The following is a 17950-nucleotide window of genomic DNA, read 5'->3' as shown; positions in this document are numbered from 1 at the left end:
TGATCACAAATTTATTTTCGCGCTTCATGTTTTGTCGTGCGTTTTGCGAAAAAGGAGAAGAAGTTGGAGTTTCATTTCTGTTATTGGAAAATATGAGATAGCGGCAGTACGATTGCGGCGAACCTTCGAATGTAGGATGACCAAGCAACATAGGTGGTCGATTGGTCGGTTTTACCGTCAAGCTACTTAAGTATGCGAAGTGCGAAAGGATCTAGGACAAAATACAACGAAGAGTGAAAAAAAAATGAAAGCGGAAACTCAAGGACAATTAATCGGATTATCGACGTTGGACTACGAAAACAGGCTAAAATTTGGTGAGATCTTTCCAATATTACCTACTTGTTTATACATAACTCTATTATATACATTGTCATATTTTTCAAACATATTCATCAACACCTGGAGCGTTTGGTACGGTATGTCCACGCATCCTTCCTCCCCTGTAGATTCGAAAAGTACCTTGACGAAAGAAAAAATGTTCTGAGCTCCAGGTACTTTAAAGAATCATCTTTGCGGTAAATACAACGCAGTAGGCCTGGCCGCTTTGACGCTTGTGTCATATCTCTGATATGCTGCAATCATCAATATTGACAAGAAAAGTAATTGGGCCTAATCTAGCCCGATTACTTTCCAGGATGCTTTCTCGTACTGGCTGCGTCTGTATTAGATTAGATTAGATTAGATTAGATTAGATTAGATTAGATTAGAATATTTACGCTGGTTTCCTTCAATTGCAGAAACATGCACTGCCTAGGGTACGCGATAGAGTGAACACATCATTTATACTGCTATTAATTCACGAGTAATGGTCAAAATTGTCAAGGCGGCTTGCATATTAGGCCAAGGAACGGTACACATACCCTACCACTTGATGACATTCAAAATTGACGTCCACCATTTTTTGGGAATTTCAGACACTCTTTTCTCTCTTTGTCACGCTTTTTCGAATACTCTGTACATAGAGTGTCACACTTTTACAGACTCTCCTCCTAAACGATGGTCGTCATATTTGAATGACCCAGAGCGTTCATGATTAACCCTCTTCGTGCATTAGGGTCATTATGACCCCTAAACGTGCACTAGGCCAGCGAGGTGCGCGCAAGATAATGCACGAAGAAGGTTAACACAATTTTTAAATCATGATTAATCATTGATGTTTAAAATTCTAATTTCGGTGATCATTGATTATGATTAATGTTTAATTTGATGTTTAGAATGATTCAAGATTATGAATAATGATTAAAATTGGTTTTATCTGTGATTATTGATTATGATTAATGATTAAAAACGGCTCATTGATTAAAAATCATGATTAATCAATCACAAAAACTGGAAATGATTAAAATGTATTTGTAGTTTAACATATTTTTGAACTTTCAAAAGTAAAAGTTACTTTGTCTGGGAGATTCTTGAAAAAAAGTATCACAAATCATATAATTTAGAACAGCATTTGAACCAATTCAAATTCGATTTTATATTTTATATGGTGAATCATTTTTGGTAATGAATGATTAATGATTGATTAATATTTTTGCTCATTACTGATTAATGATTAAATTTCGAAATCAGTGTGATTAAGATAAATGATTAATGATTAAATGAGAAATTCCAGTGATTATGATTAATGATTTTTCATTAATCTTAATCATTAATCATTAATCATGATTAAATTTATGATCAGTGCTGAAAAATTCATTTCGTCATACCTAATTTCAATCACCTACCGCTCATATTAGAAGCTGAACCTGAGAGTATGGTGTATGAGAAACATGTGCGGCTAGATCAGTTCTGCAAGAAAGTCACGGAAAAACCGTTACTTTTCGAATATTTAAGGTAAATGTCACGGACTACCTTTGAAAAATGCCAAATGATATTCACCGTGAATTTTCCACTGTTTATGATTAATCATTAATGCTCTGGATTCAATAACATGGATATTATCAATTGGAAACTTAAGGATCAACAACCATGCGCCTCCATGTGTTTCTAAATATTCTTAGATTCACTTGACTTAATTGCAAGTAAAAGTTCCCTATTCCCTATAATTCTGTTTAGATCTACTCCTTAAATCATTCATAGGTAATATTGATGAGTTTGAATTTTCTATTTCGTTAAAAATGTTCGCAAAATACGCAAGCAAAAGAATGGGCCGACCGCTCGGCGGTGCCCTAGTGATATGGAAGCGTTCTGAACAATGTAATTTTAATCCGAAGCTAAGCTATCTGTATTAAATTACGATTTTTGTACTCAACAATTTGGAAAGAGTTGGGTAAGAACGGCAGTAGTCTTGTATCACAAATGACATCAATCGTGCGTTCGGCCCGGCGCCGTGCAGCGAGAGTTCACCCGTGATACCAGATCCGGACTGCCAGACGATTGTATCAAGGTGTGACGGGTTGCCACTGAGCAGATCTGCAAACTAACACGTAAAGCGATCAATGTTCAGTTATCGTGCCATCACAGACGAAGACACACACCTCCGAAGATGTTCGGTGGCGAAAGTCGTATATATAGTAGACTGCGAAAATTTCGGTTTTAGCGATGGATGGCAGTTGCTATGAATTCAACGTCTCGAGTCGAGTGGCTAAAAATAACTTTTGCCTACCTTTACTCATACAAATTAATTCAAAACGACGGAGCGAGGAGAGCTTTCAGAACGGAGAGAACGATCGGCGCACATGGTGCGGTTGTCTCTCTGTGCGCATGCTCACCATGCCTCTGGCGCGCAATCGATTGCCTACCTCACCGCATGGAACGTGGTCGAGCGACCGCGTGGTCTCTTGATGCGGCATCAACAAGTGGTAGAGAAAGAAGCATAACATAAAATCTGTTTCGGGTTTCCCATAATGAGCTGGTCGCTTGGGTACGGAATGGATGGGGTAAGGGTTATGTTTACGGTGGTTCATGAGGGGTGTTGTTTTGCCTGCTCGTAGCTTGATGCTCTTGCCTTGCAAGCCATGCGGTACCGAGAGCGAGATCGAATCAGCTGTGCTTGTAGCAATCTCCCTCAGTTGGTGTTGGGTGGATGGTTGGCTTGGTGCTTATTCACTGACTGTGCTATACGAAGCGAAGCGGTTGTCGGTGAATGTGCTGTGCGCCCGCGCTTTCGGTCTATGTTTAACGAGCCTGCTAAATTAATTATGCTATTAAAACATAATAAAACATGATAATTTATGATTGTCGATAAAAATATAGCAGCAGATCCGACAGGGCTCGCCGATGCCTTTCTTTTGGCAAGAGATGTTGGTCAGGAGGCAGGATGAAGCGAAGTGGCAGCGTGGTAAATTGATTTCGCTGCAAGTGATGTTTCCGGGCCACGCTAATAAGCTGGTCAAATTGAAATGAATGTGTTTTGTTTGGTTCGGGATTGTCTGTTGGAATTATTTATGTTGACATTATGTTTCAATACCTTACATTATGTATTACGACCAATCATGTGTAGAACTATCGCCATTCAGCGGCAAAATTACCAGCCCAGATTGCTCTTGACCCCCAGTATTAACAGCAACTAAAAACTTCACTTATGGCTTCATGAGCATATCCAGTTCAAAGCACAAATCACGTAGACGCGAACTTTTTCAATTCAAATGAAATTTAACTTATGTATGAGCTTCTATGTGAAAATGATTTCATGTTACATATTTGTTTTGCAATACTATTCACCTTACTTTTGAAAAAGGCGTATGATAAATCCTTATTTTCTTCCTCAAAAACTATAGCTTGAAAACGGTTTGTAAGATTTAAATGATATCTTCGAAGATGTTTAAGGATATTTGAAAGAATTTTAGTTAAAAAATACACTGAGAGTAATATCCATCGCGAATCTGTGTTAGATGATTTAAATTTTCCAAAAACCTTACCCTTCGATTTTTTTATTGTTTTTCTGTAGAAAGTTGACTTTGAGCCTTAAAATATACCAAGTAGCCCAGGATGATCAAATGCTTTTAATTAATCATAGTTAAAAGCATTTGACCGTCCTGAGCTTCTTGACAAATTTTGAGGCTGAAAGTCAGCTTCAAAAAATCGTTTTTTTAAATCAAATTATATGACATCTAACATAGCTTTGCGATGAATATTACTCTCAGTGTATTTTTTTTTCTAACAGGTCTTCAAATATCGTCAAAGACATATACTGTCAATCTAACACACCGTTTTCGAGTTATATTTTTTTTTTGCAGAAGAAAATCAGGTTTTTTTATACGTCTTTTTGGGAAGTTAGGAATGGAATTTAAATTCAAATAAAAAAAATAGTAAAAATGACATTTTTTCCGTGTTTTGAGCTGGAAATGCTTCTATGTAATAATGTATTCGCTAGCGGTAAAATGCTTTGGATTGCTCTTGAAATCCTAAAGAATTATGCCAATAACGACACTTTTATATTTTGTTAGGATTCCGTAACAAAGAAGTTTAAAACTTTGTCTGACAACTAACGCCACCTAGTAGCAAAATCAGCAACTAACGGGTAAATTGAGGGGGTTAGAAGCAAAGGAGTGTAAGTGACAAAAACCCACTTTCGAGTAAATAAGGTTTAAAGTTTTTCATCAATTTTCCATCCCATACAAAATGTATAGAGTTGCAAATTCGACCCAATTTTCTCTGATTTATTGTAATTTTTCTAATCATCGTAAAAACAAACATAAAAAAGTTCCTGAAAGCATGAAATCTGAAGATTTTTTTTATATGCTCAGCTCTCAAAATTTATAAAATGGTCACTTACACCCCTTTGCATCTGGGCCCCTTTATTATAAGATTGTTTTTAGCCTACTAAACAACTTCGCCGATTACACCATGATTCTTAACAAACTAGATCTTAAGATAATGTAAGTATGTGGTAACTTTTGAGTGCTTCTACTGCCGAGTGTACAAAGCAACTATTTGTGAGACAGATAATAACGTTTCAAAAATAATAGACAGAGGACTGTCAGCAAGCATCACGGCTTACTATTGAAATGTCTATCTATCTTAAAGACTGCTCTCATTTTTCTGTAACACTCTCACAGTGTTATTTGATCGTATCTATACTTTTTTTTCTTCAGAAAGACCACGCTGCGAAAGTCTAGGATTTATGTTCGATCGGTCCAGGATCTTTTCGTAAGGGAGAACTCATGATTGGTGTATTCTTTTTACCTCTCTTTGACATTCTTCTGCTCCTTGTGGCATATTATCCTATACTTACTACATGGCTCGCTACAAAATTCTCAGGGGAATACCGGAAAGAGTTTCGAGAGAAATCCAGAAAAGAATAGTAATCGCCCCTGGTATCTCAGAAAGGTTCGTTGGAGAATCCCGGCAGGAAATGCTGAAGGATATTCCCACGAGAAATCTGGGAGGGATCCCGGTAGGATTCCTGGGGAAGTCATACAAAAATGAAAATTATGGACAATTCATTGAAGAACCGAGGGATAAATGTCTGAAAGAATTCCTAAAAGAATGCCAGAGTAATGAGAATCCTGGAAGAAATCAATGAAGGAATTCCGGGATTAATTCTGGGGTGAATCTATGGAAAATCCCAGATAAAAGCTTGGGAAGAATGTTTAAAGGAAACCCGAGAAGAATAAATGAAGGAATCTCGGGAGGAATCTATGGAGGGCGTCCTAGAAAATTCCCCGATGAAAGGATAAAATTCTATTGAAACCCATGAGAGAATTCCGGGAGAGATTTCTGGCGAAATTCCTGAATCACTGAATGAATCCCGATAGAAATCCCGAATAACATCTCTAAAGGAATCCCCAAACGGAATCCCTGAAGAAGTTTCAGTAGGAATCCTTGATATGTCAATCTATAGAACCCCAAGAGAAATCTCGGAAGGAATCTCAAAAGAAAATCCGGAAGGAATCTTTGGAGGAATCCCTAAAGGAATCCGGGAAGGAATCCCGAGGGAAAACTGGGATAAGTTCCTGAAGGAAACCCAAGTAACAATTCAAAATCATTAATAAGCATGCCAGTTGATTAAATGTTCTACAAAGGCGCCGACTGTTGTACAAGAGTATATATTGAACAAAATAGCGAATAAATGTTTCATGCAAAGAAAATTTCACGTTTGTTCATCATATTTCTGCTCATTGAATAACTAATCGTACAGAAGTTTAAAGACAGTTGCTTAGGTATTCACATCCTCTGTCTAATAGTTATCAAATAATGATAGAATACAAGCTGCTTCCAACGCATTAGACGCCGTTATTCCACACATGATCTACAATGAAACAAGTAGTTCATCTAAAGTTTAACAACTTTTGCTTGATCATTTTATTCAACTACACTGATATAGCTTAACAACTAGATGTAATCAGGTTTCTTTAATACAAATGGTACGCTTTTATTTAAGCAATGTTGATTAGCAGTGGTACTGTGCCACTTAATTATTGTTGTTCGCCCTGCTCCTATTTGTAAACACGATTGCTGATTAGGAGCCTAAGAAAAGCATCCACGGCTACAAGTTTGAAGACCAAACAAACATCTTGCAGTAGCTCAAAATATCACACTTCTAAAAAGATTTTGACTCACCTTTTGCACTACACGCTCCAATGACCACAACATCGGCAACAAAAACACCAGAAAATGTAGCTGAAGTGAATCCTGGGCGGCTCCTCTCTTTGGTATTGATGAGTAGATTTCTAGACTAACATTTGAAAAGGGCGGAACAACCATTGCAAATTCTCACTTGTCCCGTCCCTCCTGGGCGTATTTCAAAATTTTTATGCAAACTTTTCCCGTTAACAGATAGAGGGGAGTCAGATCTATCTGTTACTGGTAAAATATTTTCAAATGTTGGTCTAGATTTCCAACTTTGGTGGCACCGGTCAAACCGGGCTCAGCTTCCTTATGTTCATATTTTTCGCTGCTTGGAGGTATAAAGAAACGTTACCTACACATTTTCCTCCCGACACGAAACAGGAGCGGTGAAAATAAAACAAAGTTCACTTGTTTTGGCGTTTAAACAAGAAAAAAAAGTTTGAAGAGTCACCAATCTTACAACACAACACAACACAACACCGTGAATTACTGACGGACTAGCAAAATAATCAGCATGCATGCCTTATGATTAAACGTTGCGGTTACAATTATTCAAACATTAATCAGCTTCAATGTTTATGAAGACAATTTGTTGAATAAAATATTTAAGCAATGTTTAAGCAGCATATGTACGGTATTGTATTCGACTCAGGGATTGAATATTTATTTACTGCTTTAAATCTGCCGATTCATGTAATTCGGATTGTAGCAGAGCGGATGCAGACGACTATGAAACAAAAGGTCCAGAGTTCGAGTCTTTCCATTGATGTGATTTGTCCCATTAAAATGTAATAAAGTGAAGATGTTGTGGGTATATGATCAGAGAGAGAGAGAGGTATTCCAGATTTAATACAAATGCAGAAATGGAGAAAGTTCAATTATTTTTGCAATTTTATTGTTACAATGATATTGAAGAAACGTTTAAGAAAAGTTGTTGTAGCAATAATAAAACCATATCTATTAATAGAAATAAATTTCGTGAGGTGTATCACGGCCCCAGCATGTTTTGATTGTATTATGGTGGATTAAATGTCGAAAAAAGCTTGTTATTATGCACTATGCTGCTAATGCAAAATAATGGTTTCTAAAACCATTCTTAAACGATTAAACAAATAGCGTCTTAAAACATTGTTTAATAAACGTTGAAGAAAAGTTAATGATGGCTGTGTAAATAGCTGATGGTTCTAACGTTGAACAAGAGTTTCACATCCAATGTACAATCATTGAATAAACATTTATTTCATCGTGCTTATGGAACAGTTGATGTTGTATAGATTCTGATTCTTGGGCGAACAAGAGTTGAAGAACAGTTTTATTTCTAAACTATTCAAATATAATACGACTTGCAGCTTAATAGCGTTGCTTTGAGAAACATTTCTTAAATCAAATATTGTTTCTTGGGAATCATGGTAGAATTATCTGAAGGAATCCCTAAAGAAATTTCTAAATGAATCTCGTAAAGAATACCTGAAAGACTGCCAAAAAGAATCCCGGGAGAAAAACAAAAACAGTGAAGGAATCTCAGGAGGAATCCTGGGAACAATATTTGAAATAATCCCTGAGGCAATCCTGGAAGAAATCCCGGAAGGAATCCCGCAAAGAATCCCGGAAAGAATCCCGGAAGGAATCCCGGAAAGAATCCCGACAGGAATCCCGAGGTATCCTGAGAGGAATTCCTAACGGAGTTCCAGAAGAAATTCCTGTATGAATCCATGTCATAACCCTGGCGAAACCCGGAAAGGTTCAGTGAAAGAATCCCGCAAATAGTTGGAGAAAACTCGCTGGAAGAATCCTGTGAAAATGAGATACATTAAGAATCTCAAGAAAACCAATCAAGAAAACTCGGTAGAAATTTTTGGAAGAATTCCTTGAGGAATCACGATTATAATCCCTGAAGAAGTCCCAGACGACAACCCACGGGAATTTCCAAGAGAAAACCCAATACGAATCCTGTGAGAAATCTCTGAAGAACTCCTGAAAAAAAATCCTGGATAAATCCCCAAAAGAAACTGTACATGAAGATCGGAAGAATGGAATCCCTAAAGGAATTCCAGGAGAAATCTCTAAAGGAATCCCGGGGAAGATCCATGAAAAAAACCTGATATCTCTAGGGCGGAGTCCGTCAATGAAAAAGGCTCTAGAGAAAATCTAGAAACCCTACAAAGAATCCTGGGAGTATGCAATGCAGGAATCCCTACATGTGCCTAAGTGCCAGAAAATATGCCTGCAGTAATCTCGGGAGAAATCTCGGAAGGTAAAAGAATCCTGGAGAAATTCTTGACAGAATACTGACAGAGTTCCTGAAGAAATCCCAATAGAAGTCCATAAAGTCAACCGGGAAAGAATCCCGAATGGAATCTTAGGGGAAATCACTGAAGAAATCTCGGGAAAAAAGCAAAGTAAAATCTCTCAAAAAATCTCTTGTGCAATCAATGAAGAAATCCTAGGAGGAATCTAGCCAGAAATCCTTGATTGAATCCTTGGAGGAATTCTTGACGAAAGGAGATATGATTAAAAAGAAACCCCATGGAGACATCAATGAAGGAATTCCTCGGGAGATCTCTTGGAAAATCCCGAATGGAATCTCAAAGTGAATCTCTGGAAGAATTTTGAAAAAAAAATTGAAAAAACCGAAGAAGAATTTTTGAGATCTGAAGAATTCAATTCGATTTTGACCCTATGACTTTATCCATATGTGAATGCTCTATAGCACAGAGAGCTTTTTTTTTGAAGATTTTCCATAATTCCCATACAAATCTATTTTGCTTTTGGGTCATCATTAAATCATTACCGAAATGGCTGCAAATTTGACGAGACTCTAGTTTTGCATCAATTTGGTCATTTCTCGCAATCAAGCTTAAAAAGAGTTATGTCTAATGCACAAAAGAGAAGTATGCTTTGACTACCTTTAGTCTAAAGAACATTTCACACACACACACACCACACAAGGAAATTTTACCGCTAACATATATCCAGTGAGCTTTGATCGTTACCAGGAGAAGTACCCGGAACATCCTTAATGGAGAAAGGCCTAAAGGTACCTCATGTCAGGAGAATAAGTATTGCCAAGTATCAGGAATCTGTGGAGCAGCACATTGTATAACGTATTCCGCCTAAACTTCTTGGTAATATGCTCAGCCTGAAGATGAACCTTGCCCCCCGAAAAGGAAGATCTGCCCTCGGAATAAACGAATTCAAAACATTCTGGGAAGACGATGGCACAGAATCTTTGAACAGTTTTCCAGCCGACAAAGTTGAATAAACCGAAAAAATTGATGACTTGGAAAACCTGAATAACGCACATTTAACGAGAGTGAGAAGAACCCGTAACGTGGGTAGATCACCTTGGAATGGTGCGTTACGGTGTAAGATCTACCATTTCAAGTTTTGATCTTGCTATTTTCCAGCCTGGTTTATTTAAATGCAGGAACATTCCAGGATCAAGATTTGGTGTACTTTTTTACACTATTTATTTATTTATTTATTTTATTCTATTTATTTTTCATTGCTAATATACTGTTTGTTTCAGAGGGATGGAGGTAAATTTAAACTATATATAAATAACAATTTACAAAAATATAACAGTGGAGAACGTATCACAATTTAATACTTTTTTCTATTTCAGATTTACAAGCAGGCAATCAGCGATCAAAACGGCGAAGTATCTCTTTCTTTAGAAAGGTCAAGATTACCGTACGATACAGTGACAAGTAGACCACGTTTTCCGCGTCGATTTATTCGTGCAGAGTTCCATAATTTCGATATCTTTTTCGAACATTTACGATAATGTATTTCTGTTCATCACACCTTCAACTTGCGAACATTCGCGGATAATAAATATGTACAACGGTTTTATTATCCCCAATCTTATTAACGCGGGAACGCGAAAAAAAAGTAATACAAGAACATAGATAAAACTCAAAAGCAACGATTCTAGTTGTTTAGTTGTCCAGTTTACTCGTAAAGCTACGGCGCGGGTTTTGGTTTTTCAGCATTGACAGTAACACTAAACGGAGTTGCATACAGTTTATTTTCTGACTGAGAAACGATAAGCTTAAAACGTGCGTTATTACGAGTGGATCCGACATAAGCGTGGTTTAAAAAATATTCATACCCGGTATACAATTAAATTTAATACACAAACATACAATAAAATTATTGTATTCTTCCGACAGCCGGCTGGCGGAAGACTAAACCATATCAAGGGTTGCATAGCTCACATCATTTACCAATGTGAATCCAGATCTATGTAACTTTCTATCCCTTCCCTTCCTTTGTAACAAACTTCCTTCCTGTGACAACCGTGGGGATGCGGAGGTACACACGGTCTCTAGTAGCAACGGATGTCACACCAACATTCCTTCCCTTCCCCGATGACCGTGAGGACGTGGCCGGCGCCGGTACTGACAATATAAAGTTTTGAACCTTCAAAATTGCACATTGAGGATGGAAAGCTACACCCAGGCCCCATCCATTTGGTTCCCTGTGCAATGTTGACTGTTCTGGTCAGTAACGGAGTACCAACTACGAATTGTACGGTCATCTCATGCTCATGCTCATGCTCTAACGAGAGTGAGAAGTGCAGCCCATGATGAACAGCTCTCGGTTTAAGACGTTTTCATAAAGAAATCCATGGAAATCTTTCTGGCCAAAGCGAGGAAACTAATTACAGGTTTTCTTAGTTTCTCAGTATGGATCGGTACATATACCTACATAGTTTGTAAATTGGGTCGTATTTATACCAGTAGCTAATCATCCTGAAAACTAAACTTACCTTTTGGTGGTGAACGAACGCTGAGATCGACTGGTTCAAGCTGGACTGGAGGGCCCTCTGCCTGAAAACGAGAAACAGAAAAAAAATAGAAGATATAGTGTTACTCAATTTCCTCTTTTTTAGCGCGTATAGCTTTCGTGCCGAAGCATCATCAATCGCTGGGGTCTAAACGGTGCAAAAACTAATACTACGTAGAGCTCCAATTTGTGCTATAATCATCAATAACAGCCATTTAACGCTGGCGCTAAATTCTCACCATTGCATTGGTGGGTACCTACTTAAGGCCGCAGGGTGGTGGCGCACAAGCTGATGCAACAACAACATAGGAACAACGTGAGAATAACATAATTTATTTGCATCAGAACGCAGATCAATTACTTTGGATAAAGGCGAACAAGGCACTACAGAGCGCAGCGTGTCGATCACGGAAACTAGATGTGGGAGAAATAAGAGCGCAAATAGACTTTGTTGCTTCCTTGCCCTGGTCGGAACAATACCCCTACGTTGGACACCTTTTTCTCGTTGAATTGATGGAAGAACGATGGTCATGGTAGAGGAGAACAAAACAGGACGAATCGGAAAGTCGGAATGGCCACATTAAAAACCTTCTGTATTTTTCGGGACTTTCTACAATATTTTTCATTCTTCGCATTTTATCTTTCATCGTATTCATCAGTTGTACCAGCTTATGCGAAAAATCCTGATCAAACTAACATACCCGAATAATTGAAGGCTATATGTTGCAATCTTTAATTCAGAATAAATCAATGGAGACGCATGGTTGTTCGTCGTTATTTCACAAGCGAAAAATCTTTATGTGAAACAATGATGAAAAACCATGCGTCTCCATAGACTCGAAAACAACATTTAGTATCGACAATACGATAGCCATTTCAGAGGATTTCATTGGTAGCCCGTTCTACAACACTTTCCCCTACCCAACTGATCCTATGGAATGGTTTGAAGCGTGCAGTGAAGCAGTCAGTGTCAACCACCGCGCTTTTTCCTTATTTAGTGCGTGGGAATAACCTAATTAACTTCCTTTTCCGAAGCGCCAAACGGATTAGCTGAAAGTCGTTCTTCGAACGAGTGGTTGGCAAGCGGAAAGCCGTAAGCAACACAGAACGTAAACAAACAGAAACACGCCTTTCCTTGAGCGAAGTTCCAACGCTAAGCTTCAATGTTGGTTTATCTCATTGCTTCGAACTGAAGCAGAGCTAGAGATGATCGGAATTCCGTACTTTGAGAGAATGTTGTCCACGGGCCGCAAGCCGGTGGGACAACCCTAGTGACATTTTATTAATGTGAAACCGGAGCATTTATGCTGGAATCACGTTTTATTTTCTGCTCCACCGCATCGCATCATGCAACACTAGTGAGCCACGCCGTCACCTCACCAGTCGTCCCAAAGACGATGCGATGTACACCGAACCGATTCATCCGCTCATTCATAGCCAATCCGATCGATCTTCTTCGTGAGGAAACCATTCGTTTTCGGTGTAACACAATGAGTGACAGGGGCCGGATTCAGTAATTTATTTGAACAATGCACTAGAAACTAGATACTAGAAACTTCCATGTTTTACTCTAATATTCTTATTTGGATTACCGTAAAACGGGGTATGATTGATCAGCGGGGTAACATTTCTATTTCTATTCGACATGCAGTAATTGATTTATAAAGTAGTTTAACAAGACCTTTTTCTGCTTCTTATTAAGTTTATGTACAAATAAGCAAATGTATCTGTATATAATGTGTTTTTCACAACTCGAATAAGCGCTTTCATTTAATCATACTTCGACTCAGAATACAGGATATATAACACGTATTTCTTACTGAACAGCAGCTGAATAATGTGTTCAGTTATCAATCATAATGTTGTGCTAATTCACCACTGCTGAAGAGGGGTCGAAGTGATATCATTATTAAACCACGGAAGTTTATGTTTTGATTTGAGTGCTTCAGTTCATTATCTCTATGATGACCAAGATATTAAGGCATGCGACTGGCAATCAACGGGTCTCGAGTTCGAATCATGATTGAGGTAAATTTATGTATTGTTATTATTTCATAACAGTTATTCATATCTGAAATGTCAATCTTAAACTCCTGTGGAAATTGAACATTTTTGCTTTTTATTTATTTTTTCAAAATATTTTTTTGCTAGAGCGGAATTACAACTTGACTATAAAATTGTAAAATAAAGGAGAGCATAGGAAGGTTTCAGGGGGTCGCAAGGGGTACCAGGAGATCTCTGGGGAGTTTTTGGGGGTCAGAAAGGGTTTTCGAAAGCATTGCAGAGAGTTTCAGAGGATTTTCGACGGGTTTTGTAAGCGTTACAAGTACGTTTTGGGGAATTTTAGAGACATTACAGGAAATTTCAAAGCATGTTTGGCGGGAGTCAGAGGCGTTACAGAGGTGTTTTCGAGGATTTCGGAGCCTCTCAGATGCGTTACATGGGATTCGAGGGGGTTTAAGCGGGATTTTATAGGCATTTCTGGAAGTTTGTGAGCATTTTCGGCGAGATTCAGATGCGTTACGGAAGCGTTACGGAGGAGTTTTCAGGAGTTTCGTTACATGGGGTCCAAGGTGGTTTCAAGGGGATCTTGGAGGCATTTCTGAAAGTTTCAGATGATTTTTAGAGACTCCATCACAATATCTTTTGACACGCCCCTGAAATACCCTATGATTTATGGGTGTTCTTGAAACCCCCTGACATACGGGTATTGTTCACTTGTGAAGAGCTCCGCCCCCTCAACTACGTCACAAGTTGGCGCGTATGGACCCTGACCTAAAATGCCTTGAAACGTCCCCGAAACCTCCGTAATCCCATTAAAACGCCCTTGAAATCACCATATTCAATTTGAAATGCCTCTGAAATTCCTTTGGACGCAAATGCGTCTGAAACCCCCTGAAACGCACCTGAAATCCCCTTGAAACGCCCCTGAAATGTTATCAAATGCCTCTAAAACTTCTAGGAACGCTCTTAGAATGTTCCTGAAACACTCTGAAAACCTCTTGCATGACTCTGAAATACATTGAAATGCCCCTAAAACCACTTACAACGCCCTTTAAAGGCTCCTGAGATCCCTTGAATTGCTCTTAAAGCCCCTTGAAACGTCTCTGAAACCCCCTTAATATTTTTGAAATGCCCCAGATTTCCCCGTAATCCTATTCAAACCCCAAAAAAAAAATCAGGACAGAACACCCATAAAAGGCTTTTCAAATCCCATGAAACAACCTGTTAAAATGCCCCTGAAGCCCCTTGGAACTCCTTTTTTCGGGCTATCTGGGAACTTTCCGGAAACCACCTTAGCCCTACTTCAAATGCCTAGAAGCATGACCTGTTCTGGTAAACTTGTTCTTTTTTTAAGGCTCTACGTTCCCACTGGAACTTGGCCTGCCTCTCTTCAACTTAGTGTTCTTTGAGCATTTTCGCAGTTATTGATTGAAGGGCTTTCTTTGCCTGCCATTGCATGATTTTGTATATTGTGAAGCAAGGACAATGATACGCTATGCGAACTAGATTCCTTCATTAAAGCCCAAACTTCTTTGAGAGCCAAGTCACAGTCAATTTGTTCATGAATTTCTCTTCTTGTATGCCCTTTTTTAATGTATACCCATTTTTTAATTTATGCAGTCCCTGCCATGTGCATAAAAGAGGTTCCAGTGTACCCTACATGATCTGTAGGCACTTGTATGCAAATTTTACCAACTTGCATGAAAGCAGTACAGATAAGGTTTTTTTTATCTAATTTCCGTCATTTCAATCACCGATCAATAATGGTCGAGTTTATTCTTGCACCTCGCTCAATGCCTCATGGTCATTACATTTATTTGTTCAACATCATTAAGACAAGACATAATCAACAATAGTACGCCACAATACTCGGTTTGTGGCTGCCACTCGCGCTCTCCATCCTCTGTCGCGCCCAATGCTCGCCAAGTCACGCTCCACCTGGTCCGCCCATCGTGCTCTCTGCACTCCACGCCTTTCCGCCTCCACGCCTGGCACAACCGGATCAGTTGCAAACACCAGGGTTTGCAGGGTTGTTGTCCGGCATTCTTGCAACATGCCCTGCCCACCGTATCCTTCCGGCTTTGACCACCTTCTGAATGCTGGGTTCGCCGCAAAGTGCAGCGAGCTCGTGGTTCATCCTTCTCCGCCACACACCGTTCGCCTGCACACCGCCGAAGATCGTCCTTAGCATACGTCGCTCGAAAAATCCAAGTGCTTGCAGGTCCTCCTCGAGCATGGTCCATGTCTCGTGCCCGTAGAGGACCACCGGTCTTATTAGCGTTTTGTACATGGTGCATTTGGTGCGTGGGTGAATCTTTTTCGACCGCAGTTTCTTCTGGAGCCCGTAGTAGGCCCGACTTCCGCTGATGATGCGCCTCCGAATTTCACGGCTCACGTTGTTGTCAGCCGTCAGTAAGGATCCGAGGTAGACGAATTCCTCCACCACCTCGAAAGTATCCCCGTCTATAGTAACATTACTACCCAGACGGATCCGGTCGTGTTCGGTTCCGCCTACCAGCATGTACTTTGTTTTTGAGGCATTCACCACCAGTCCGACCGTTGCTGCTTCGCGTTTCAGGCGGGTGTACAGCTCTGTCACCGTTCCAAATGTTCTGGCAATAATGTCCATGTCGTCCGCAAAGCACACAAATTGACCGGGTTTTGTGAAAATCGTTCCCCGGCTGTTGAGCCCGGCTCGTCGCATCACACCTTCCTGAGCGATGTTGAAGAATAGGCATGAGAGTCCGTCACCTTGTCGCAGTCCCCGGTGAGATTCGAATGAACTGGATAGTTCACCCGAAACCCTTACGCAGTTTTGCACACCGTCCATCGTTGCTTTAATCAGTCTATTCAGCTTCCCAGGAAAGCCGTTTTCGTCCATGATTCTCCATAGCTCTGCGCGATACTGTCGTATGCCGCTTTGAATTCGATGAACAGGTGATGCGTTGAGACCTGGTATTCACGGCATTTCTGGAGGATTTGCCGTACGGTAAAGATCTGGTCCGTTGTTGACCGGCCGTCGATGAAGCCGGCTTGATAACTTCCCACGAACTCATTCGTTTTAGGTGACAGACGACGGAAGATGATCTGGAATAGCACTTTGTAGGCAGCATTCAAAATAGTGATCGCTTTGAAATTCTCACATTCCAAATGGTCGCCTTTCTTGTGAATGGGGCAGATTACCCCTTCCTTCCACTCCTCCGGTAGCTGTTCGGTTTCCCAGATCCTGACTATCAGCCGATGCAGACAGGTGGTCAACTTTTCTGGGCCCATCTTGATGAGTTCAGCTGCGATATCATCCTTACCAGCTGCTTTGTTGGTTTGGAGCTGGTGAATGGCATCCTTAACATCCCTCAGCGTGGGAGTTGGTTCGTCTCCGTCCTCCGCTGCACTGGCGTCGTCGTTTCCTCCGTTGCCGAGGGCTCCCGTGCCTACGTTCTCCACGTCGTTCGGGCGCTGATCGAAGTGCTGCTTCCACCTTTCGATCACCGTCCGTCAAGAGGCCTCCGTCTTTATCCCTGCATATTTCGGCTCGCGGTACGAAGCCTTTGCGGGATGCGTTGAGATTCTGATAGAACTTCCGTGTTTCTTGGGAACGGCACAGCAGTTCCATTTCTTCACACTCCGCTTCTTTCAGGCGGCGCTTTTTCTCCCGAAAGAGGCGGGTCTGCTGAATCCGCTTCTGTTTGTAACGTTTCACGTTCTGTCGATTCCCTTGCTGCAGGCATTACCGCCCTCGCTGCGTTCTTCTCCTCCAAAACCGTTCTGCACTCTTCGTCGAACCATTCGTTCCGTCGATTCCGTTCCACGTACCCGATGGTGCTCTCGGCTGCGTCGTTGATGGCTGCTTTCACTGTACTCCAGCAGTCCTTTAGAGGGGCCTCATCGAGCTCGCCCTCCGGTTGCTTCAGTCGCTCTAGGTTGTACCGTGGCGATCGCCGGTACCGTACATTGTTGATGACGGAGAGTTTTGGGCGCAGTTTGCCCATCACCAGATAGTGGTCAGAGTCGATGTTGGCGCCACGATAGGTCCTGACGTCGATAATGTCGGCGAAGTGCCGTTCGTCAATCAGAACGTGGTCGATTTGAGATTCCGTCTGCTGTGGTGATTTCCAGGTGTAACGATAAGGGAGGCTGTGTTGGAAAAAGGTGCTACGTATGGCTATATTTTTGGAGGCGGCGAAATCAATGAGTCGTAGGCCGTTTTCGTTCGTCTGCTGGTGGGCGCTGAGCTTACCAATCGTCGGTCTGAATTCCTCCTCCTGGCCTACCTGAGCGTTCAAATCTTCTATGATGATCTTGACCTGCCTCATCTTGCCTCATGGTCAATTTGATTTTGATTACTAATTCATAAATTAGCTTTCATATCATGCATAAACATCCTGCAAAACAACTACCATTTTTTTAAATAATAAATCTGAATTGTCCCTGGAATTCTGTTTCCATCCAGTCCACGTCTTAATCATGAACTCAATTCTCGTCACACCTTCTACGTGACACTATGGAACATGGAACGGTAAAAAAATATGATTTGATCATAGTTGAGTATTCCAAAAGACAGTTATTTTTTTCTCAATCAAAATCAAAGCATGTGCTCGAAGTACTATTTTATGGAAAGCTTTCAAATTGAGATAGATGTTGA

The 17950-nt window shown here is 40.4% G+C and overlaps 1 protein-coding gene across 1 annotated transcript in view; it reads right to left on the bottom strand.

Annotated features, from left to right (window-relative positions):
* LOC109418656 (Kruppel-like factor 2) overlaps positions 1 to 17950 on the bottom strand; it is a 575512-nt gene that overhangs the window by 192537 nt on the left and 365025 nt on the right. The window contains exon 4 of the mRNA XM_029863719.2: positions 11288 to 11348. Coding sequence (XP_029719579.1) covers positions 11288 to 11348 — 61 coding nt within the window. The remainder of the gene's footprint in view (positions 1 to 11287; positions 11349 to 17950) is intronic.

Source organism: Aedes albopictus, chromosome 3, assembly GCF_035046485.1.
Source record: "Aedes albopictus strain Foshan chromosome 3, AalbF5, whole genome shotgun sequence".
Lineage (NCBI taxonomy): Eukaryota > Metazoa > Arthropoda > Insecta > Diptera > Culicidae > Aedes > Aedes albopictus.
This window is presented reverse-complemented; position numbering and strand designations above follow the sequence as displayed.